General features: G+C 46.9%; 1 protein-coding gene across 4 annotated transcripts in view; it reads left to right on the top strand.

Moving 5' to 3' along the window:
• The window catches only part of SH2D3C (SH2 domain containing 3C), a 29,825-nt gene extending 9,087 nt beyond the window's left edge, over window positions 1-20,738 (top strand). For 2 of the 4 annotated variants that reach the window (XM_069069547.1, XM_069069550.1), the window contains 10 exons: window positions 3,420-3,459; window positions 8,037-8,165; window positions 9,334-9,782; window positions 11,271-11,395; window positions 14,606-15,174; window positions 15,650-15,765; window positions 16,265-16,436; window positions 17,756-17,867; window positions 18,618-18,824; window positions 19,897-20,738. In XM_069069547.1, the coding sequence (XP_068925648.1) occupies window positions 3,420-3,459; window positions 8,037-8,165; window positions 9,334-9,782; window positions 11,271-11,395; window positions 14,606-15,174; window positions 15,650-15,765; window positions 16,265-16,436; window positions 17,756-17,867; window positions 18,618-18,824; window positions 19,897-20,072 (2,095 nt within the window). In that variant the 3' untranslated portion in view covers window positions 20,073-20,738. Of the gene's footprint in view, window positions 1-3,419; window positions 3,460-5,321; window positions 5,562-8,036; window positions 8,166-9,333; window positions 9,783-11,270; window positions 11,396-14,605; window positions 15,175-15,649; window positions 15,766-16,264; window positions 16,437-17,755; window positions 17,868-18,617; window positions 18,825-19,896 lie in introns of those variants that run through there. The other 2 variants (XM_069069549.1, XM_069069551.1) reach the window with 2 other exon arrangements.
• Window positions 20,739-25,214: the final 4,476 nt, after the last annotated feature.

Genomic DNA, 25,214 nt, shown 5'->3' on the forward strand with positions numbered 1-25,214 from the left:
TCTGTATGTAAGGGCTGCCTCTTCTATCTCTGACATTCTATGGTCAATAATTCTGCATATCCACACCACCTCTCAAATCTTATGTGGTTTGGCTCCAAGGGCTTTAAAAATGTAGTTGGCACCTCCCCGGCCTCACTGTCTTCATCTGTTGTGTATAAAGAGTAACACTTGCTCTGTTGACCTCAAGGGATCTTTGTGAGGGTCAAATGTAATAATGGATACCAAAGTGCTTGACAAACTTCAGAGAGCTAGACAGACTAAAGCATTTATTATTGATATTTTCTCCTGGTTTCCTGCAGTGCTGGGAGGCTGGGATCTGTATGGGTAGCAACTATAACTTCATCCATTTCGAGTGGTCGCTGTTCTCTGAGAAGGATTCAGGTCTAAGGATCATGGTAGGGAGAAAAAGGCTAGGTGATGCTGAACAAGGACACAAAAATGCTCTGCCTCTGTGTTTTTCTGACCTCACAGGGAAGCCAGCCATGTGTGGGGAAACTGAACCTCACTCTCTGTCTGTCTTGCTGTCTCTTTCTGTCTGTCTGTCTCTTTGTCTCTCTCTCTCTCTTCTCTTTGTCTCTCTGTCTCTGTCTATCTCTGTCTCTGTCTCTCTGTCTTTCTCTCTCTCTGTCTCTCTGTCTCTGTCTTTCTCTCTCTCTGTCTCTCTGTCTCTGTCTCTTTCTCTGACTGTCTCTGTCTCTTTCTTTGTCTCTCTGTCTCTTTCTCTGTCTCTCTGTCTCTGTCTCTCTATCTCTGCCTCTGCCAATCAGCATCATTGATTAAGTATTTGCTATGTGCCAGGTACCATGCTAGGTGCTGTAGCTACAAAGACCAAACAACAACAATAATTTCTCTTCTCAAGGAATTTAGATTCCCTTGGCCTCTGATAAGTTCAGCATCTGGTCTCTCTAGTGATGGTCAGACTGAACTTCTCAGTTGTCAGTTTTCCAAACTATGAAGGTTCCCTACAAACCCCTAAATATGAAGGTCCCACAACTTCCGATACAGACACACTGAAGAGAACGAGGAAGAGCTGAGCTAGTGCTGTGACCGACCATGAGACACTCTCTATAGCCAAGCCCTCAGCTCCCCATGTATCGAAGAACACAAGATTATCCCACCAACACACACTTACACAACACAGCACCTCCCAGTGTAACACAGAGATGCAGAGGAAGTCCCCCAGATTTCCAGGGCCACACTGGCCTGCCTCAGGAAAGCTCCCCTTGCTCTCTTTGCTCTGGGGTTCTCCCGTGAATAATTATTGAGTATCCCAGTAAAGGGAGTGGTAGCTTGTATGATAAACACCAGCCCAGAAGCTTCTTGAACATTAAAGTGGCACATACTCTATGGGGCTTAGATGAATGAATGCAAGAATGAATGAATGAGGCATCAGACTTTCCAAGATAAAATCTCCCTTCTGGCTTTTCTTTCTGGCAAAATACTTGATAACCACTTCAAAATATCGGCCACCACCACCCAGAATCTGGCAGATGGCACAGGGAAAAACCTGGAGTTTGTGGGATTTTTTATTTCACTAAAAGGAAGATCTCACCTTGGATCTGGTCTATCCCTTTCTCTAATTTTTTGAAATGTCATCTCTGAGTCTTAAGAACTTAATGGAAACTCTCTAGGGACCCTTTAACTCAAAGACTGGAGACAAGAACAGGAAGTGGCCACCCCTTGACACCCTTTGGAATAAGTCCAGATGGGATAAAGACAGGAAGGTCCTCTCTTTTCATTGTCTCCCTCTTCCCAAGTCAGTAACTAACTTGCTGAAGGATTTGGGGTTGGTTCCTTCTTCCCTTCAGGCCCTTCTCATCCATGTAGAGTCATCTCACTCTAGAAGCTGAAGGAGGAACATCAGATTGAAAAGTGCCATGAACTCCCTGGAAAAGGGGGAAATGGGTTATTAAAACTATTTATTAGCATAATTATTTAAGCTTATGAAGGGATTAACAAGCATTAATAATCAAAATAGATTGGCTTATGTGATCAATTAATGTAATTAATGCTAATTAATCAAATAATTAATTGAACTGATCTATCTCAATCTTTGCCATTATTAAATAATTGAGTACCTTGTGAGTCTACAAAATAAAAATATAAAAATAGATGAATGGAGCCAGCTATTTTAAATAATTTCTATGCTTAATTAATGGAGCTGATTTAAAAAAAACATGATTTTTTTTATTACTGAATTTGATAATGCTAGAGAAGAATCGGGTGAAAATACAGCAACTGAATTAATTGGATAGATCATATTAGTATTTGAGCAAAAGGAGGCCTTGGGGTCATCTAGTTCCATCATTCCCTTTTTAAAGAGAAGGAAACTGAAGCCTAGTGAGGGAAAGGGACTTGCTCATTCTTTCAAGACCAGTGAATAACCAAGATGAACCTGGAAGCAGATCTCCTTGCAAGATACAGCCCAGTGTTCGTGCTTCTGGCCTCTCTGCCTGTCTCAGACTCATTCTACAGCTTCATGCCTCATGGGGCCTTGACCCTCAGACTCAACAATTGTTTCTTGGCCCTCTCTGCCCTTATGCCTTATTGAACTCCCCAGGGCTTTGCCCTTGAGCCACCAGGCCCTAGGTGGGAGGAACCTAGGCAGGAAAAGCAAGAGGAAACACTTGTGCTATCCCAATGTCCCAGGCCCTCCCTATTCCCAGAAGTGGAAGGATATCCGGACCTGAATGGCCGGAAACTGTAGGATGAACCACCTCACCCGGGAAAAACAGGGTGGGGTTGGGGGGGGGGTGGTAGTAGGAATGCATCATTCTATCTCCCTGCTGTATACCCTGGACGGGGAATTTGGAACCATGCAGGGTATTCCTCTATCTTAGATGGCTGTCTGTGGCTAAATTATAGGATGAAGAAGGTTGGGAAGGACTTCCTGCTACTGCTCATGGTGGGTAGTGGAAACTTGAAACATAAATGATAGAGTAGAGGGGGAATGTAGCTATGAACCAGGCCATCTCCCTCAATTTTACATGGGAAAGGGAGACTAAGGTACAGAAAAGGTTGGAGACTTGCCCAAGGTCACATAGCATGTGAACAGAATCATGAGATTTTAAGTCATCCCAAAGGCAGGACTAACACCCAGGTGTCTTGACACCCAACTTGGTGCCATTACACTCCTGTTTCAAGAGAGGTTACTGAGAAAGGTTCAGAATGCATCTATTCAGTACCTTCTAGCCCAGATATAGTCCTGGAAACAGAGGGAGATATCTTAGCCCTTACCATCCTTAGCCCCTCTCCTTGCCCACCAATCCTTCACTCAATTAATATGCGTGTATTAAGTGCCTACTGTGTGCTAAACACTATAATTCAGAGGGGTTCTCCAACTGGGACAGCTCCGGGGGTCTGGGTGAATGCAGGAGAGGTGATGGTCATGAGCATTCACTTTCCTCTGTTCTTTGCAGCGTCCATAGTGGTCTGGAGTCAGGAGGGGACTATGTGAAGGTGAGTGCTCCATTGTATTTCTTTCTCTTTTTCCATCAACTAAAAGTGAGAAAGTGAAACCTAGTGGTGGGGTGGGGCTTGAGGAAGTTGTGGAGGTCTTAAAATAGTGGGTTACCCCTTTCTGATTTGGTGCCTCTGAGAACACTTAAGAAAACATAGAACCCCAGAGCAGTGAGAAGAGCAGTAGCCCTGGAGTCTCCAATCCAGGCTCTGAGATTCCCTGGGTGGCCTTAAGCTCCTTGGTCCTCACTTTTCTGATATATAAAGTGAAAGGTGTTAGATGAGATGATCTCTGAGGTCTTTCCTGGCTCTATATATATGACTTTTTTTTTTTTTTTTGCTTTTTGGAGGGGGGGAAGGCAGGGCAATTGAGGTTAAGTGACTTGCCCAAAGTCACACGGCTAGTAAGTGTTAAGTGTCTGAGGTCAGGTTTGAACTCAGGTCCTCCTGACTCCAGGGCTAATGCTCTAGTCACCGCACCACCTAGCTGCCCCTGTATGACCTTCTTATGAAATCTCAGAGATGAAAATTAGAAACCAGATCTCCTGACTTCCAGCCATGTTAGCTCCTTTCACTACCTGCCAGCTGTTCCTTATACTTAAGATGAATTGAGGGAGGAGGGATGGCAGGATGATGAAGAGTCTGGAAGACCTATCATATGAGCAGTAGTCTGGAAGAGGGAGATGGCTTCATCACATGCCAGAGAAAACAGAGAGAAGAACAAAAACCAAGGCAGAAGTTACCAAGAGGCAGACATCAGCTCTATAGAGGGAAGGATAATTAGAGCTGTCCAGCAGTGTAAATGGGCCGCCTCACTGGATAGTCCTGGAAGTAATGGGATCGTAGGATTGGAGCTGGAAGTGACTTTACAGGTCATCTAGTCAAACCCCATCATTTTTACAGATGAGGAGACTGAGGCTTAAAGTAGGGCAAATGACTTGCCCAAGATCACATGGGCAGTGAAATGGCAGGATATGAAATCTGGATCCTTTGACTGAGTTCCTTGAAAGCAGGGACTGTCTTTTTTTTTTTTTTTTGAACCCTAGCACTTAGCACAGTGCTTAGAATATACTAGGTGCTTAATAAATGTTCATTGACTGACTGACTGACTCCAAATCCAACATTCTTTCCATTGTAACCTCTGTCAAACATCACTCTTCATTGGAGGGATGCTGCACTGAGAGGAGGCTGAAATAAAATTGTTAATAATAATAATTAACACACTAAAAGGGAGGTTTACTAAGTGACCTCTACTTAGTTCTGGAATAGTAAAATTCTATGCTTATAATATTCTAAAATTCTGTTTAAAAGGCCTATTGTGAGTCCCTTTGTAAGGCAAAGAGTTCTTTAATTTATTCTTTTAATGCAAATAGGATTTTTTAAATTCATTACAATTGATTGATCCTGAACTCCTTCAATAAGACGTTCTGGGAGAAGAGTATGTTTATGTAGGGGAATCTTTCACACCGCCCCCTCCCCCGCAACATAGGGCACGAAATACCCTCAGCCCCGTTCTCCCTCCAAGACCCCACTATAAAGTTCTCTCTAGGGGTTCTCTCCTCAGCTTCCTCAGAGCCCTCCCCACATGGTAATTCCTACTAGGAGTATGACCCTTTCTTTCTCAGACCTTCCTACTGCAGAGCCTAGGAGACCCGGGATGGAGCTGGCCAGCACTCCGGGAAGGAGAAAAAAGAAGGGGGATGTAAGAGAGGGAGGGAGGAGGGGGCGAGTCTGGAGGCAGGCTGAGGGAGGAACAATAGCCCCCTCCCCTCTCCCTGGCTGGCTAGGGGGGTGGGGTCTCCCCGCCCCTCCCTCCCTCCCCCCACCTCCCTGCTCCTCCCCTAACAAGGAGATGAGGTAATTGAGGAAGAGGCACAGACCCAAGCCGAGCGGTTGCTGGTGGCCCCAGCCCTGGTCCCAGCCCAGCTCAGCCCCTCTCAGTGCGCCAGCCCCCTACCACCTTGCTAACCCCAAGTGAGTCCTTGGGCTCCTGCTGCCCCCGGGCCCAGAGCCCAGAGCGGCCAGCGATGACGGAGCGCTGCAGCCTGTGGAGTGCCCTGTCAGCAGCGGCGTGCTGCTTCTACCGGGGCTCCTTCGTGCAGGTGAGGGGCCGGGGGCTGGCGGGAGGAAGGCAAGAGGATGCCCTTTGCCTCAGAGCTTCAGGGGGTCAGGTGGAGTAATACCCTGGGCCAGGGGTCAGTTGTCTAGGAACCGAGGCAGCTGGGGACACCTCAGGGTTGTTTCTATAGGGGGACAGTGGCCGTAGGCAGGGGACCATGTCATTCTTAGTCTGTGCTGCGGGGCTTGTGGCTGGCAGGGGACCCCTCTTACCTATTGGCTTCATGTTTGGGGTCAGAAGAGACAAATGGGTGCTGCCCACTTGGAGTGTAAGGGGGTGGGTGAATCTACTGCGGGGCTGGCTGGTCTGCCGCAAGGTGAGGGAAAGGGGGGACCTGCCCCCACCCAGAGAAGAGAGGAGTGCTGCTCTCTCACTGACCCCCATCACCACGCTCAATGTCCTTGTCACTTCTGGGTGACAGGAGGTACACCCTCCATTCCTTCTGCCTCCCCCACCCCCTTCCCTTGTGGATGGAGGATCTGGAGGGAGCAGCCGCATCTCCAATTCTGGTTTCAGAAAACTGGTCTGTGCCTCCCCCAGTGCCAGCTCATCCTGCAGAGCTAGAGCTCTGTGGGTCAGAGGGAGGCAATGGGGTCACTGTCTCCTGCCAAGTGGTCCTTGATGCCCAGAAGGAGTTTCTCTCTGCCATAGCCCCTTCCCCTCCACAGTCAGTCTGGAGCTCTGAGCCCCTTCAAACTTGGGGAAAGGGAGGACAGTAGGGAAGAAGGGGGTTGTTCCCATTGTATCCAGGAAACTCTATCCAGGAGACTCTGATCTCTGATTTCTGTTCTGTGGCTGTGCTGGGGGCAGGAGGGGTGGTGAGGAAAAGCTATGGGGCTTGGAACTGGGCTGCTGCTTAAGTGCAAACCACTTACCTGCCCTTTGGAGATTTGCCTGGGATAGGAGTAGGGGTTGGGTTTGGACTATTTCCTCAGTAGGCACTGTCACATTTGAGTCAAGGATCTCTGAACCCAAGTTGGCAAGTGCAGGTAGGGGACTAGATCCTGGCACTGAAAGAGTTAACCAAGAGCCAAAGAGGCAGGGGAGGGGGAGGACCTCAGCCTCCCTGGATGAGCATCAATCTTGGATATGTTGGGCTTCCATAGGGTTGGGAAACTGAGGCACAGGAAGGGTTAAAAGAGAAACCAAGTGGAAAGGTGGGGGGCTAAACAGGAGACTAGTCACACACCCCCAGTCACTGCTTTGCCATCTTCCCTTCACTTTGCCATTTAGGCTCCAGCCTCTTTCAGGGAGACAGAGAGCTGATCATTTCTCCCTTTCCCTCTTTCCCCCTCTCTCTCACACACGCTCATCCCTAAGCCCTGCATGAATGACTGGCCCCCATCCAGCTGACAACAGCATCCCTGCGGCCTCAACCAATCGCACACCAGCAAGCTGGGAAGCAGTGAGATCATCTCTGGCCAATGACAGGGCAGAGAGCAGATGCACCACCGGGGACTCTCCTCTATCCATCCAGTCAGGCCTCTCGCATCCCCTCCTCCCCTAGATCCTAGGGGCATAAACCCTCTGGGTTTAATGTAAGGACCTCTAAGGACAAGGGGGTGACTAAGGACTCAGGTGTCCCCCTACCCTAAGCTTTAGGAAGATCTTTTCAACTGTAGTCTGCATGGGCTGGGTCTATTAGCCCCCTTCAAACTCTTCACTCAGAATGTCAGAGCTGAGACAAGCTAAGATTCAGAGTGCAGCCGTGACATAAGGTGATACAGCCCTTCAGTAGAACAGACCCTGTCAAGGACTAATTTCCACTGAAACACATTGTCTCCCTTAGCTCACTGGGTCTTGAATTTTGGAATGGAGTTGCTTAAAGCAATGACCAAGGTAGCAGTTGGACAAGTAAAGATTTCAAGGCATAGCTTTCTCTTACATCCTCCCTCCAAGCGAAGTCAGGGCAGCTGCTTTTCTCCCTGTCCTATCCTTATATGGGAAATAGCAACCCCTCATCTCCCTCCCTCCTGGTGCTATTCTCCGAGGCCCTGGGTCTCTCCAGGAGGATTCCGTCAGCCTCCTGCCCACTGGGGATGGAGGAGCCAAGAATAACCTGTCGAGTTCACACCTGTGGCAGAAAAAGAGGGAGGAGGGAGGACAGAGGACAGGTAGTGGGAAGAGGCTTGGCTTGCACTCAGGAGCTCTGGGTTTGAAAAATCCTGGCTCTCTCACTAACTCTCCATGTGACCTTGGGAAATCCCTTTCTTTCTTTGGGCCTCTGCTTTATCATCTGTTAAATGTGAATCCTCCTTTCTGCCCTGCCTATATCACAGGGTGATATTCTATGTGCAGAAACAAGCAAGGGATTCTCCTTCTTGTTGGAAAAATCATCTTTCAGGCACTGGGCCTCAGGATCTGCAGGGATGGGGGAAGCCATTTGCAAAGGGCTCAGATAGGAGGATGTGAGGAATTCCTAATCTGTGGCTAACACCCCCTGTGTTCCTTTTCCCAGTTCTCAAAGGAGAAGTACATATTGGACTCTTCCCCAGAGAAACTTCACAAGGAACTGGAGGAGGAACTCAAACTAAGTAGCACTGACCTCCGAAGCCATGCCTGGTACCATGGCCGAATTCCCCGAGAGGTGAGTAGGGGCCCAAATGCTTGGGATCTAGCTCCAGCTCTTAGTGCCCTGTGTCCAAACAAGCCCAGCTTCTGGGGATTCAAAAATGGTTCTTACGTCTGAATCTGCTTGCATGCATGGAAGAGATGAAAGTCTGAGTGTGTCAACTGTCAAAACTATGTGCAAGGACAGGATTAGTATGGACTTTCCCACAGCCTGGAGTCAAAGGTTCATAGGACTTTAGACCTAGAATGGGAAAGGATCTCAGAGGCCATCCATTCTCTTTCGTTTTAAAGGTGAGGAACGGAGGCCAAGAGCAAAAATGACCATGATCACAGAGGTAATAAGTGACAGAGCCAGGAGATTTTATTTGTGACTTGGGTAGTATTGACTTTCTAGATGGTGGTTAGGGGCAGAAAGGGTTTTAGTAATCCAATATTTCCAAAGGCTTAAGAATCTCTGGATCCTCTTCCTGAGAGAGAAAGGAGCTAGACGTTCTGCAACTGATGTTCCTACCTCCCAGCTTTCTTTGCCAGTCCTGGTCCCAGCCCACTGTATATATCACACTCACAAGAGAGAGCTTGATTGAGTACTTAAAAAATATAATTCAAAAATATAATCGGTATAGACTTCCTAGACTAGGAAGAAAACTTCCACGTAGCAGAAGGGAGGTTTGTGTGAGCAGGAATCAAACAGTTGCTTTATATAGAGTGCCCTCTCCAGGGAAGTGTTCAAATACTGTTTTGTGGTGGTGATGGTCACTGGTGGTGATGATGGTTCTAATGATGTTGCCAATAATAGTGGTGGAATAATGGGGTTGGACAGTGGCAGTGGTGGTAACAGAGATGGCGATAAGATAGTGACAGTCATACTTATAGAGGCTGATGATGGAGGCACGCTAAGGTGGGGAAGGGACTGCTAGCAGTGATAAAGGGGATGGTGGTGCTGATAATGATTTAGTGATGCTGGTGATATAGGAACAGTAATGGTGGGTGAGGATGGTGGTGGTGGTGCTGACAATAATGTTGACTATGATGATGTGAGTAGACGTGACTGAGTTTCTCCCTCCTCCCCCCAGGCTATGATCTGTGAACTTGCTCAGTCCCTTGTACACTAGCAACGTGCCCCTGCCCTTCTCTCCTCTCTTCCCTTTTCCCAAGTGCTGGGTTCTGAATACGTTTCTCCACAGGTTTCAGAGAGCTTGGTTCAACGGAATGGCGACTTCCTTATCCGAGACTCGCTAACTAGCCTGGGTGACTACGTCCTCACCTGTCGCTGGCACAACCAGCCCCTGCACTTCAAGGTCAACAAGGTTATGGTGAAGGCCAGTGAGAACTATACCCATATTCAATACCTCTTTGAACAAGAGAGCTTTGACCATGTGCCTGCCTTGGTCCGCTATTATGTGGGAAGCCGAAAGGCTGTGTCCGAGCAGAGTGGAGCCATTATTTACTGTCCCATCAACCGCACCTTCCCCCTGCGTTACCTGGAGGCCAGCTATGGTCTTGGTCACAGCAAGTCTGGGGGCCCTGCCAGCCCCTCCAGCCAGAAGGGAGGCCACATGAAGAGGAGGAGCGTCACCATGACCGATGGGCTGACAGCAGACAAGATAACCAGGGGCGAGGGCTGCCCCACCAGGTGGGGTACCTGCAGCAAATTGCTTCTCTTTTTTCTCAGTTTCTCCCTCTGTAAAATGTAGCAGTTGAACCCGATGATATCTGAGGACCCTTCCACCCTTGACATTCTATGCTCAGTGGCTCTATGCTGCCCACCAGTGTGCCCAGTTTGTTCTTTTGAGGGGAGGAGGAGAGGTTCCTTCTCTGCCTAGAATCTAGGCCTTACTGAGCTAATATGAGATTCTCCTTGATTTCTCAATAGCCCCTGTCACCTGGTGGCAGAGCTAGGAGAAGGAAGTAGGGTCTTCACATGAGTCTGTGCACACTCCCATTTCCCCCAAGTAAGGGGTTAACAGTTCCCAGGACACTGGGCACAGATATATCTTTCTCCTAGAAAGCTCTTATTGTGAACAGGACCCAGGTATCTGGATTCCAGGACTCCCTTCTTCTTCCACAATGTATTTTTCTTGATCTCTTCTCAAAGACCTCCTTATAGTTTATCATAGAACCCCCAAATCCTTACTACATTGGGTCTTACCCCATGACATGGATAAGAGAAAGCCATTGCTGGGTCATTTCCTCTCTGTGCCCCCTGGGCAAAGGAGGTACCTCCCTTCATCCTGGACCTGAAAATGTTGGAAAGGGCCTGGATCAATCCTGGGTGGGCAGCAGCAGAAATGCTTGTGGCCTGGAGTCAAAGGCTGAGGCTTGTGCCAAGAACCACAATGCATGAAATGAAGCCAGGTGCCAGAGAGTATAGAGGCCCTGATGGCCTCAGGGAGCTCAGAGCTGGGCCACCTCCCTTTAGCTTCCTCATTATCCCTGCCGTCTTCTCTGCCCTCTCCATTCCTAAGCAATGGAGTGAGGTCTTTCCACCCTGGAGCAGGTGGGATAGATGGTGCATTTGGTCTCTTCACCATGTACCTCTCCTGGGAAGGACTCTGGTTTTGTTCTCCAAAGACAGAGCCAGATAGATACCCTAAACCCAGGAACCAAAAACTGTATTATCTGGGCCAGTTTCAGAGAGAGAGGTTCTGTGGGTGAGGGGTTAAGTAAATGGAAGAAAGGGAGGGATAAAGGGATTATGTCAACTAGGATTCACTCTAAGGAGTAGAAATTCAGGCACATGATCAGGGAGAAACCTTGCAGCCTGATCCTAGAAAGAAGTTCACTGCTGGGGAGGGGAGAATCAGTTGCAGACATGCTTCTTGGTTTCACTGGTCTCTGAATAAACCAGCCTCCCAACCTCAAACCTCCAGTGTTCAGAATGATGGGTTCAGACTTCACGGAATAGAAGACAGGAGATGTGGGGAAAAGAAGACATTATAGGGTTAGGCAACCTGGGCTAGAAGGATGGGGAAGAGAAAATGGAGACAGGGTAGGGAAGGTTGGGCAGAAAAATGGAGGGGCCCAGGACAGCAGGACAAGAAGTGGGGACAATAATGGAGGGAATCCAGGTGAGTCAGGTACTGAGCTGAGGGGATGTGCTCTGCTCTTCTCTGGTTTACAGTGTGTCTCTTCCCCCTCACCGGGATGCCATCCGCAACTGTGCCCTCAGCATGGACCAGATCCCAGACCTCCACTCCCCAATGTCTCCCATCTCTGAGAGCCCTGGATCACCAGCCTATAGCACTGGTATGGGCCTGCGGGAAGGGACAAGGGAAGGGAGGGCTGGCTGCCAATAACCTCTCTGAGCATCTGACTGTGAATTGGTGTGTGAGTGTGTGCATTTGTGTATGTGTGCATGTATGTGTGTATGCATGTGTGTGTGTATGTGTCTGTGTCTGTGTAAGCATTATTGCCTCAGCCCTGTATCAGTCTTTTGGTCAGAGGTTAGATAGGTCTATCTCTGGACCTCTTCTCACATCATGTAACCTTTCTTAAAATAGCTAATGTAACAAAATGACTTATTCTTCAAGCTCTCTCAGGACTACAGAATGTGTGCACCAACCAAACCAATCTTCTAATGGAAATAATTTAAATCAGTAAATAAGATGCCCACAAGAAGAGGAGAGGCGTTCAAAAAAGAAAGTTCCTAGAGGTGGCTACATGTTGAGGTGGACAGTGGGCTAGGCCTGGAGTCAGGAAGACCTGAGTTCAAATCTGGCCTCAGACATGTCCTAGCTGTGTGACCCTGGGCAAGTCACTTGACCTCTGCCTCTGTTTCCTCAGCTGTAAAATGGGGATAACAATAGCAACCACCTCCCAGAGTCGTTGTGAGGATCAAATGAAATAATAGAGATAATATTCATAAATCACTTAGCGAAGTACCTAGCACATAGTAGGCACCATATAAATGTTAGCTGTTATTATTTCCAATGCATTATACACAATTAGTCCTTCATTGTGCCATTTTTTTCAGGCTGTGTGGCAAGCCTGTTCACTTTTATTGGCCATAACTGTCAGTGACTCAGTATGCACTAAATGGGTCCATGCTTCCTAAAACATGATCCCTAGGAAAAGGGGGTCCTACAAGTCATTTTCACTGCAGAAAAGTTTGGGTTTAAAAAATGCACTCTTGGGGCGGCCAGGTAGCACAGCGAGTAAGAGCACCAACTCCAGTGTTGAGAAGACCTGGAGATCGAATCCCGGGCTCAGACACTTAGCACCCACCCAGAAACACCTGGCCGTGTAACCTTGAGCAAGTTACTTAACCCCAATTGCTTAGGGGCAGCCAGGTGGCTCAGTGAGTAAGAGCACCGGCTCCAGTGTTGGGACGACCTGGAGATGGAATCCTGGGCTCGGACACTCAACACCACACCCAGAAATAACTGGCCTTGTAACCTTGAGCTTAACCCCGATTGCTTAAAAAAAAAAATGCACTCTTTTAGGGGCGGCTAAGTGGTGTGGTGAATAGAGTACTGGCCCTGGAGTCAGGAGGACCTGAGTTTAAATCCAGCCTCAGACACTTAACACAAAAACTACCCATGTGACCTTGGGCAAGTCACTTAACCCCAATTGCCCTCCAAAAAGCAAAAAGAAAAAAAAAACTCTTACCTTGTTGAAGTCTCAGGAGGATTGTTTGTCTTCAGAGGGAGGTAAAGTCCTGGGGGGGAAATGTGCCTGGGAACTAAGGGTCTAAGGAGGCAACCTGTTTTTGAACCAAACCTGTGTTTTAGTCAGTGTTTGCAGCTCCTGGTGAGGAATTTCCTCTACCAATGCATGTTGGAAACTTTTTGTCTTAAGGAGTTAATTGACTGGAGCAGAGGTGGGGAATCTGAGGCCTTGAGGCTGAAGGTGGCCTTCTAGGTCCTTAAGTTCCTTTGACTGAATCCAAATGGGGCACCTTCAGCCTTGAGGCCATATGTGACCCTCTAGGTCCTCTAGTCCTCAACTTTAAGTTTGGATTCAGTCAAAGGGTTTGCACTTGAGAACCTAGAGGGCCTTGTGTGACCTGGAGGTCACAGGTTTCCCACCCCTGGACTAGAGCAAGGGAAAGGTAGGTGATTGACACAGAACTACACAACCACTCCGGGTCAGAGGCAGCAGCCAAGCCCAGATCTTCCTGATTCCCAAGGGCAGTCTTCCAGCTACCTACACATTCCATTTTTGTTTTTAAAACCGTGTACCTAACTTTGTTGCAGATGACTACTGTGCCTTATGGAAAAGGGATTTAGCAGATAAAGTTCCCTTTTGAAAAACCCTCATATGTGGAAGTTTATTTATCCAGACTTGAGATTTCTTTGCTATAGGGAACTACAAGTAAGAAAACTCCCACCACCATCTGTAATTTATAGTCTTCAAAGGATTAGTTGCCTGGGGACCTAGGAGGTCAAGTGATTTCCCCAAGACCACACATCTAGTTATGTTTCAGAGGCAAGTTTTGAACTCAGGTCTTCTTAACTCCTCAGTCAGCTACACTAAGATCTATCCACTAAGCCTCTCTGAAAGATTACATGACTCAACAAATAATATTTACTATTCTTAAACAAGCCTCTAAAAAAATCATTCTTATTTTAAATACTAAACAACATGAAGCTTCTAAGCGGCCTTCAGTCCTGCTGAGTCTCTTTGGGGCACCATTAATATCTCGGAGGTTTTACATTCTGAATGTCCAGGTTTCGGCGTGTAATGCCAGACTTGGTCTCAGTCACTTGGATCAGCACCTCCCTCTTCTGTGTTTGAGACCAAGGAAGAATGTTTAGCATGGCCACACCCATGGTGGGGAGGAAACAAACTCACCCAGGGATGAACCAAAGTTAGCTTAACAAGAGTCAGGGGAAGGGCCCCTTCTGGGTCTCAGTGTCTGTACCGATGGTTTTCAGCCTTAGTACCGTGTTTCCCCGATAGTAAGACCTATCCTGAAAATAAGCCCTCCCCTTACTGTGTAAGATTCCTCTAAAATAAGCACTCCCCCTAAAATAAGCCCTATTGAGATTGCTACTGTAGTGAAGGTGATCCCCTGCACTACCCCCCCCCCCCCGTGAAACGTACGCTCCGAGCTGCAGCCCTTATTGGATGCAGCTGTGAGTGTGTCATCCTGTTCTTCCCCAGTGATTTGCTTATTGAATAAAGGTACATTTTTTTGTTCACATTTACCTGTTTATTAAAATTGCTGTCAATGTTCATTAAAATAAGCCCTCCCCTGAAAATAAGCCCTCTGGTGTTTTTCTGTCCAAAAAAAATAAGACAGTGTCTTATTATCGGGGAAACACGGTAACTAATGTAATGGAAAGAGCCCTGATTTGGATTCATAGGACCTGGGTTCAAATCTCACTTTGCTACTTATTTCCTGTGTGAAGCATTTTCCCAGTCTGTAAAATAAGATTAGGCTAATTGATCTCTAAGATACTTCCCAGTCCCAAATCCTCTGATTCTATAAGTTTTTCCTTTATTTCCCTACAGTGACCCGTGTAAATGTTCCAGGCATTCCGTCCTCTGGCATGACGCCTGCTTCCCCTGTCATCCGCCGTTCCAGTGAGCCCCAGCTGTGCCCAGGAAATGGCACCAAACCACCTAGTGATCCAAGCAACAACATCCACCCTACCCCTTGTCATAGCTACTGCCAGGCCTCCCCGTCCCCATCCCTCAACAGCTACAGCGACCCGGACTCTGGCCACTACTGCCAGCTTCAGCCACCCATAAGGGGCAGCCGAGAACGTGTGGCTCCTGAACCCCCCACTCGCCTTGGCGGGGTCAAGAGCTATGTAGAACGTCTGAAAGTGGAGGAAGGACAGCACTTAATGGGTGGGAGGGCACCAGAGAATGGACCTCATGAAGGGGACCAGGGCGGAGGCTTCATGCTGCCCGTCATAGAGGTGACTTCCTCCTTCAACCCCACCACCTTCCAGTCAATATTGATTCCCAAGGACAACAAACCCTTGGAGATGAGCATCCTTAAGAAGGTGAAAGAACTGCTTGCCGATGTGGATGCCAAGACATTAGCCCGGCACGTCACCAAAGTTGATTGTCTGGTATGGGCTTGAAATGGAACAGGAAAGGGGCAGAGCCTACCTTACAGCTATCCCCTGGGTGGGGGGTGGCTCAGAGAGGTGGCTTATTCCACTCCCCCTTCCTCCTCCCCAGGTTCTGCTACATACAACCTGTATAACCACAGGCAAGTCATTTAACCATTTGGGACCTTAGCTTATTCATCTATAAAACGAGGGGGTTGGATTGGACAACCCCTGAGGTCCTTCTAGCTTAAAATCCTATGACCCTATGATTGAACAGGGACACCCTAGCTCTGCCACCAACTAGCTGTGGGACCTTGGCCAAGTCCATTCACTCTCTTCACTACCAGGAACTTATTTATAAAATGAGGGCTGTGGACTAGATGACCTTCTAGCTTTCATATTCTGTAATTCTGATTCCTCTTCCCCTGACCCCTTGCTTCTGGCCCCTTCCCCAATGAGAGGAGATTAATCAGCTCTCTGGGCATCCCGGCAGGTTGCTAGGATACTGGGCGTTACCAAGGAGATGCAAGGGCTCATGGGAGTCCGCTCGGGCATGGAGCTGCTAACACTCCCCCACGGTCGGCAGCTCCGACTGGACCTGCTGGAACGGTGAGAAGGGGCCTCAGAGGCTGGTGGGGAGAGGAGAGGTTGGGCTCTCATGGGAAGTCCCTGGATCTGGCATCCCCGAGATCATTTACATGGAGATTCCCCAAGATACGGATAGACCTTTGGGACCATTCACATCCCAGAATATTTTCAGGTGTCAGGAACAGGTCACTCTTGTCCCTGGTATAGTGTCCAGAGTACTGGGTTTGAATTCTATCCCTGCACCACGCCACTTGTGTGACCTTGGGCCAATCAGGAAACCCCTCTAGTTTTCACTTTATCTATAAATGATTGATTTGAACTGTATTAGCTCTAAGGTCCTTTTCTACACTTGGTCTTAAGATCCTGAGTCTCTTATTTCCCTAGTCCCACCCCTTGTACTCAGTTGACCAATTATTTTCAACTGAGTCCTGGTTTCTAAGTAGCTCTTCCTAGCCCTCCTCATCTCTACCTAGTCAGCCTCTCCCTCTTCTCTGAACCACCTCCTGTCGTCCTCTGACAGGTTCCGTACCATGTCCATCATGCTGGCTGTGGACATCCTGGGCTGCACAGGCTCCACAGAGGAGCGGGCTGCCCTGCTGCACAAGACCATCCAGCTGGCGGCAGAGCTTCGAGGAACTATGGGCAACATGTTCAGCTTTGCTGCAGTCATGAGTGCCTTGGACATGGCCCAGGTAGAGGCCCTTCCTTCCTTTCCTCTCTCCCTTCCTCCCTTTGGGTCATGGCTGATGTCCAAGATCCCCCTCCCTCCCTGCCCCACAGTAGGCTGGGTCAGAGCACTCTGGGGTCCTCAGTCTGCCTTGAGCAGTAGCAGCTGAGTGGCTGCATTGCCTAAGAGAAGTACACAGCTAGCCAGGAATCTCAGTGTAGGTTGGGGGACAGACCGATTCCTCTACACCATCTGTAAATCAAATGAGATCAGTATAGAGCAGGAGAAAGAACGATTGATTTGGAGTTAGAAGAGCTCGGCCATTCCAGCTCTAAATCCTATTTTAAAACAACAACAACATTTTAAATGCACTGAAAGGTGCTTTAGAGAGGCAGCCTGGTATAGTGAACAGAGTCAGGTTCAAGTCTTACTATTTGACAGTGGGCAAGTCCTATTCTTGGACAAGTCACATAACCTCTCAATGCTCCAAGCAGCTCCTCCAAGACTATAAAACAAAGAGCAGATGTCCCCTATCCCAAAGAATTCACTCCACAGAGCAAGTCTTATTGTTTTAAGGAAATTTGAACGGCATCTTCTTGTTAAAATGAAAAATGCTTTTGTAACATAAGTGATGAGTAACTTTTTCTCCCTTTCCCCACCCATCCCCACACCTCCTGCCAAATATATCAGTTTTATGCATTTGGATTTCATAATATTAAGGGCTTGAGAGGCATAGCTGGATATGAGAGGTAAGCTGACCTTGGAATCAGGAAGACCTGGGTTTGAGTCTATCCTCTAACATATGCAAACTGGGTGATGTGGAGAAGCTACATGACCTTTCAGTGCCCTAGGCATCTCTCTAAAGTGGTGTCAACCTCAAGTAGACACAGAGTCACTAAACCATACACAAGAATTCCTTTGGGCCATGTATTGACTTAGAAAACCACATGTTAACATTATCTATGTCTTAATGTGTTTTTATTTTTTAATTTTTATTTTGTTAAATATTTCCCAGTTATATTTTAACCTGGTTCAGGCCCAGGTTTCCTGCTCTAGACTATAAGGTACAGAGTAGTTGTGGCCCTGTATCCCTAAAGAACTGCCCTCCACTGTTGGAACCATAAATCTGGACCTAAAGTCATGGCAGGTACTCTGTGATGATTCTTTGAATTAGGAAAAAAAAATCATGATAGAATGTTGAGGGATCCCTATGCTAGGTTTTCTGAAAGCAAAAATCCACCTACAACTGGCAGCCCCCAGTGAAGACCCTTGTCCCTTCCTTGTCCTCTGACTCATCTACCCTTCCTTGTGTTCTGTGTCCACTCCCCCCTTCCCTATACCCAGATCTCACGACTAGAGCAGACTTGGATGACCCTGCGGCAGCGGCACACAGAAGGGGCCATTCTGTATGAGAAGAAGTTGAAGCCCTTCCTGAAGAGCCTTAATGAGGGCAAAGGTTGGCTGCTCCTGGGTACCTCCCCTTTCCCCTGGCGAGCACCCCACTCCACTCCCGCTCCAATGGGCCTGAGCTGTCCCACAGCTACAGAAGGGCCGGCATAGACCAGGGTGGAACAGGGACCAAACTCAGCTCCCAAGCTGAGGGGGCCCAGTCAGTGGAGCGGCTTTTGGTCTTCTCTCTCACCCAGCCTGTGGTACCCATGGCCCTGTTAGGTACAGATAATCAATAACGATAATAATGAACATTTATATGGTGCTTACTGTGTACCAGGCACTGTGCTTGCTAAGTGCTTTACAATTATTATCTCATGTGATTGGGGTTTGTAGGGTGTAGGAAAGGAAGTTCCCACATTGCTCCCATCTAGTGCAGTATAGTTACAGACTTGGTATTTAAGAGATCTGAGCTTTAATCTCAGCTTTGTCATGAACTGGCAAGTTATTCCACTGGCTCGGGTCTGTTTCTTTGACTGGAGAAGACCTCTAAGGTCCCTTTCTGCCTGCAATGTTTCATGTTCCAAAGTCTCTTCCAGTTCTTACCCTCTGTGACTCTGAGCCTCTCTTTAGTTCAATTGCTCCTAAATGAAGAAGACCGGGGTGTTTATATACCAGGGATGGAGGTTGAAAGACCTTCAGGAGCACAGATTCAACATGGCCCTGATGTCCCCCGCCATCCCCATATATGTCTAACGCGCTAGGAGGTTGCTGTGAATGGAAGCTAGAGCTTCCTATCTGTTTATCCCAACTACAGACAGCCCCCCACTGAGCAACACAACCTTCCCTCATGTGCTACCCCTCATCACCCTTCTGGAGTGTGACGCTGCACCAGCAGAGGGCCCGGAGCCTTGGGAAAGCACAGAGCATGGTGTGGAAGTCGTCCTTGCACACTTGGAGGCTGCCCGCACCGTAGCCCATCATGGGGGCCTGTACCACACCAATGCTGAGGTCAAGCTTCAAGGTAAGGCACCGTGCAGGCTGTAGATGGAATCCGGGGAGTAGGCAGCCCCAGGCCAATTCCCCAGAGCACAGGGGATCCTTGGGCACTGGGGATGTTCAACCTGTCTCAGGAGCACCACCAAGGCTGGAAGAACTCTTTGGGGGTGGCTGACACCTGTGGGTCATATTCTTTTCTCTCTCTTTTTCCCATTGGCTCTTACTCTTTTATATTTTCCCCACCTTCTGTTCTCTCTCTCTCTGTCTCTCTTCCATTTCCATTATCCCTTTTTCTTCATTTAATTTAACATAGAACTTAGAATATATATATAGAATTATACTCATATATAGTAACATATAGAACTTAGCCCTCATCTCTTTGCAAGATATATCATTTGAATTCCTGCCCATTCTTTAAGGGACAACTGAAATGTCATCACCTCTAAGAAGTCTGCTCTGACCCCTCTAAGCAGTAATGACCTCATCTGGGCCTCCCAGAGCACTTGCCTTTGTAGTTCTTTCTCACACTTAACATGTCATATTAGGTTATTGTGGTTACACGTATTTGTATCTTATACTCCCATTAGACATAAGCTTTCCTAAGGGAGGGACTGTGTCTTAACTAGATTTTACAACTTCCCAGCACCTGAAGAGCACTCTGCCTGGGGTAGGTGCCCAATGGATAAAAAAAAATAAGATAAAACTCCTATCTTCGGGAAGTTTATAGCATAGTTGGGAGAGATATGCACAGGTGTAGAATATTAAAGTAATAGACATAATCCCCAGTGCTTTGCACATAGTATGGCATTTAATAAATATTTTTTTCATTCATTCTTTCAGAGACTGTGCCCAGTGAAGGGTATAGAGAGTCAGTAACATAGTGTCCACAGGTGGGAGATGTCTGTAGGTGCTAGGATAACCATAGAAGGCTTTGTAGCAGAAGGAAGACTTGGGTGGGGCCCTGAGGGATGAATAAAATGAATAAGCAGCCCTGGAAGGCAGACACTCAGGCTTCCAGGTTCTAGGTCCAAGGCCTGGTTCTGGGGGATGGAGGAGGAGATCCTGGGGGCTGGACTTGACCTCATTTCTCCCCTCAGGATTTCAAGCCCTCCCAGAGCTTCTGGAAGTATTCAGCACAGAATTCCAGATGCGCCTTCTCTGGGGCAGCCAGGGGGCAGCCAGCAGCCAGGCCCTTCGCTATGAGAAGTTTGACAAGGTCCTCACTGCCCTGTCCCACAAACTGGAGCCCGCCGTCCGTTCCAGTGAGCTGTAGCCTTCCCGTACTCTCCATCACCCCAATAGTCCCTACCCTCATGGCTGCAGGCAGCATTTGGGGGGAGGAGAAAAGGGGAGAAACAGATATCCCCCGCAGGCCTGGGGCTGGACACAAACCAAAACCCTTGCAATACAGAAAGCAGCCAGACTGTCCAAATACACACTGGAGGCATCCATCTGAGGGATATGGGGTTGTTAGAGCCTTTGGGACTTAGAAAGGGCCATTTAGTGCCCAAGACAGTCCCCCATTTCAGCCCCTATTCCCTCCCTAGTACCCCTGACCGACACTGTTCAAGGAATACCTCCTAAGCCGCTCCTCTGGTGTCTTCCCTGGCTTCCCTGAGCACCTGTGATGGTCCTCAACATTGCTCCCAACCTACTCCCTTATTTTTCCCGTTACGCGTTCAGTGGGCCTCCTGAGAAGGCCCCAGAGCCCCTCCCTCTCACTCCTTCCCTTAATTCTCCTTCAATTCTTCCCCACTCCCTGGCCCCTATACTCCAATTGGAGTCCCTTTTATTCCTGACTCTGAGCCTCTGTTTCCCTCCCTTTCTTCTTCCTCTCCCAGGAAGAGACTCAATTTTGCTGTATATAAGTCCAGTTCATTCTGTAAATAGATGTACAGATGTTGTGTTCTTTCTTTCATACAATAAACCTTTCTGGATCTTCTTTGCCTTTCCTTGGGAGCTGCGGAAAGGGGTGGGGGAAGGGAAGCTACTGTCCTCAAATGGTGGTCAAGAAACTCAACCCCCTCTAACCTGGAGCCTCTTGGACAGTGAGGCCTGCTGGCACCCGAGAGGTTGCGTGTGGTCATTCAGTCCTCCAAATCCATTTGGTTCAGGTGCATTAAGTGCCTACTGATTATTGATTTGGTCTTGGATCCAATAATTCCTTGGGCTTAGGGCCAAGAAGGCCCTGGAAAATGGAAATGATTTTGATCTCCAAAGGAAGATATTGTAATGGCCCCATTTTGCAAGTTGGGAGAAATACATGGTACAGCAGAAAACGCTTTGGATTTGAAGTCATAGGACTGTGTTTCATTTCCCAGTTCAGCTGCTTGCTACCTGAGCAACCTTGGGAAAATTAGAACCTCTCTGGGTCTCAGTTTTCTCAACTGCAAAATGAAGGACTTTGACTAGATAGCTTCTAAGGTCCCTTACAGTTGTAAATCTGTGCTCTTATGATCTTTAAAATCAATGAAAGGTACCAGGCAAAGGTGAAAACAGCAAGAGTTCATTCCTTAGACTCAGGTACCCTGGGGCCCTTCTACTACTACTTGAGGACCCTGTTTAAAGAATCTTGACTCATAGGGAAGGGATGTTTTGTGATCCCTATTCTGTAATCTGTTCTTATTGGTCTTATTTTTCTTTCTAATAAACTTCCTGCCCTTAATTACTTTAGACCCATTTCTTTTTTTATTTTATATTTTATTTTTCCTCAATTAAAATGTAAAAAACAATTTTAAACATTTATTTAAACCCATTTCTGTAGAAGGAATATATAGTATTGAATTTAGGTATATGAATAACTTCACAGATATAGAATGCTTATATCTAGAATTTAGAATGAAAGCAACCTTTCAGAAGTGACCATCTCCTGTAGCAGGAGACCATCTAATCTAATCTCATTTTGCTGATGGGAAAACTGAGCCCCAAAGGAAAGAAAGTGATCTGTCCAAAGTCACATAGGCAGTAAGTACCGTGTTTCCCCGATAATAAGACCTATCCCGAAAATAAGCCCTCCCCTTACTGTGTAAGATTCCTCTAAAATAAGCCCTCCCCCGAAAATAAGCCCTATTGAGATTGCTACTGTACGGTACCCTCTGTATGCACCGTCCTCTCCCCGCCGTGAAACACACACCGCGCTCTGAGCTGCATCCAATCAGAGCTGCAGCAGTGAGAACATCATCCTGTTCTTCCCCAGTGATTTGCTTATTGAATAAAGGTACATTTTTTTGTTCACATTTACCTGTTTATTAAAATTGCTGTCAATGTTCATTAAAATAAGCCCTCCCCTGAAAATAAGCCTTCTGGTGTTTTTCTGTCCAAAAAAAATAATAAGACAGTGTCTTATTATCGGGGAAACACAGTAGCAGTCAGAATTCAAACCCAGGTTTTCTGTTTGGGAACTCAGGGCTTTTGCTTTTGGCTTGTTTTCTATTTTATTAGTTACTACACATATTCTAATTGGAATGTCATTCTGGTCAAGCAGCAGCGTGGATCACTTTTCTGGTCCTCTCAGGGCAACATATGCTGTGTTTCATTGTACTAAGTCTGAGGGTCTTAAGAGGGAAGAGGATATCTGCTTGGTGCCTGGAATAGGAGTTACCAATGGTACTGAGAGTCACCCATGGGGCCCATTGGCAGGTCTACAACCTAAGCAGAGAAGAAGGAAAAATGGAGAAAATGAAGTGGGTAGAACGCACTTTGGACATCACCTAAGTACAATCCACTCATTTTACAGATGAGGAAACCAGTCACTCAACAAACAACAAACATGAAGAACTAAGTGCTAGTCACTGTGCTAAGTGCTGGGAATACAGACACAAAAGTGATATGGTCCCTGACCTCAAGGAGTTTACATTCTTTTTTTTTTGGAGGGGGGAAGGCAAAGCAATTAGGGTTAAGTGACTTGCCCAAGCTAGTAAGTGTCAAGTGTCTGAGGCTAGATTTGGAGTTTACATTCTAATGGAAAAGGACAACCCAGACTTAGATAAGGATGTATCAGATGTACACAAAACAGATACAAGGTAACCTTGGATGAGAAGGTATTAGCAGCTGGGGCCCCAGGAAAGGCCTTTTGCAGAAGATGTCCAATCTTGAAGGAAAGCAGGAATTCTAAGAGGTGCAGGTGAGAAGAGCATTCCAGGCATGGGGAACAGTGTCAAGACACAGAGATAGGAGAGGGAGCACTGTGAGTGTGGGGCACAAGTAGGCCAGTGTGGCTGGACTAGGATGGAAGTAATGTGTAAAAAAGACTGGGAAGGGCCAGCTTGGGAAAAGTTGGGAACACCCAAGAGAGGAGTTCACACTTAATTTTAGAGCTAATAGGGAGGTGTGGAATTAAGTGAGTTGGGATCGAGTGTGGCAAGGTTGGAACCTGTACTTGAGAAAAATCCCTTTTTGAATTTGGAGAGAGATTTGGGGCAGAGAGACCAAACAGGAGGATCTTGCAAAAGTCTAAGTGGAAAGTGATAAGGGCCTGAACTAGTGGGGTGAACTCGTGAGTAGAAAGTATGATACACATACAATAGAAGTAGAGGTAGAAACAAGATTTAGCCATTGATTAGATACAGGTAAGGAAGAGTGAAGAGTCAAGCATGACACCAGGGTTGTGAACATGGGATAGGAGTGCCCCTGAAATGGGCAAATGGGGAAGGGGGATGGGTTTGCATAGAAAGATGACAAGCTTTATGTTTGGATATATTGAGTTCTCAACACCTATAGGACATCCAGTCTGAAATGTCCAGTAAGCAATTACTGATGCAGGATTGAAGTTCAGGGGAGACTGAGGCTGGATATATAGATTTAGTAATCATCTGCAAAGATATGATCATTAAACCCATGGGATCTGATAAGGTTACCCAGAAAAGACAGTGTATCAAGAAAAAGAAAAAGACCCAGGATAGAGCTTTGGGGGAACTGAGTGACTGAGTCACACAAATCTAAAGTAACAGAAGCATGATTTGAAGTCAGTATTCTTTCCTCTTCTCCATTCTGTATCTATTCCTAGTGATCTGTTAGGGTTCTTTGAATTCTAGAATTTTACATACGACTAAAGAAGTAGGTAGAGATTAGTAGTCTATGGAGAGCATTGAATGGCAGTCTGAACAGGGAGGTTGACCCTGGGGGAGAGGTTGGGACTGACCATTCCCCAAAGGTCTGTGGCTACTTCTAGATTGATATTCTTGACCTTAGTTCAATATAGAGGATAAGAACCAGAATCACAGAATTTTAGCCTTGGAAGGAACCTAAGCAGCCATTGAATCTAACCCATATTGGAAAGGAATCTCACTATAATACCAGAGGAATGGCTGTCCAACCTCCTGGAAGACCCTTAACAGGCAGGACCCTGGGGCAGCACATTTGATTTTGAGATAGTTCTAATAACTGGAAAGTTTCCTGACATCATCTAAAGTCACTTGTGTGACACTTCTCCAGATTGCTTCTGACTCTTTCCTCTGGGTCCCAGAGGACAAATCTTATCCCTCTTCCCCATGGCATCTCAAGTACTTAAAGACAACTGGGATGTCCTCCCCCACCAAGCTTTACTTATCCAGGCTAAACACCAGCACTTTCAAGCAATCATCATGGGACTGGAAGCTCTCCCCTGGACTAGATGCTCTCCGGTTATCACTGCCATTCTTAAACTACAGTGTCCAGTACTGAACCCAATCACAATTCTCCAGATGTTGGAGAGAGGTGGGAGTAGGAGGAGGTGAACCAGCATTTTTTTATGCAATCCCAACATAATCAACTCAAAGCTGTGCCCTCTGTCTATCTATATAGATACCTTTCAACTACCCTAATAATGATAAGGTTGTTAGGTGCTACATGTATCTTTTCCCCCTAGAGGAATGTAAACAATTTAACCTTCTTTAGTCCCTTATAATGTCTTTTTTTTTCTTTTACCTTTTTATGGTTCTCTTGAATTTTGTGAAATAATGTTAAATTTTCTATTCAGCTCTGGTCTTTTCATCAGGAACGCTTGAAAGTCCTCTATTTCATTAAATATCCATTTCCCCCCAGAAGGATTATACTCAGTTTTGCTGTGTGAGTTACTATTGTTTGTAATCCTAGTTCCTTTGCCTTCTGGAGTATCATATTCCAAAGCCCTCTGCTCCTTTAGTGTAGAAGCTGCTACATCTCGTGTGATCCTGACTGGTTCCAAATTATTTGAATTATTTCTTTCTGGCTCTTGGAAAAAGTATTTTTAAAATAACGATATAAATATTAAATAACTTGTTTGATCCTCACAACCACCCTTGGAAGTAAGTGCCAGTATTATGCCCATTTTACACTTGAGGAAACAGGTTGGGGTTGAGGGACTTGCGCAGGAAGCATCTGAGGTAGGATTTGAAGCAGGTCTTCCCGCCTCCAGGATAAGTGCCCTTATCCTCTGGGCCACCTAGCTGCCCCTCCT

The sequence above is a fragment of the Petaurus breviceps genome, unplaced genomic scaffold (genome assembly GCF_028583685.1).
Source record: "Petaurus breviceps papuanus isolate PSGF00001 unplaced genomic scaffold, PetGlider_PUasm1.0 90779, whole genome shotgun sequence".
NCBI lineage: Eukaryota > Metazoa > Chordata > Mammalia > Diprotodontia > Petauridae > Petaurus > Petaurus breviceps.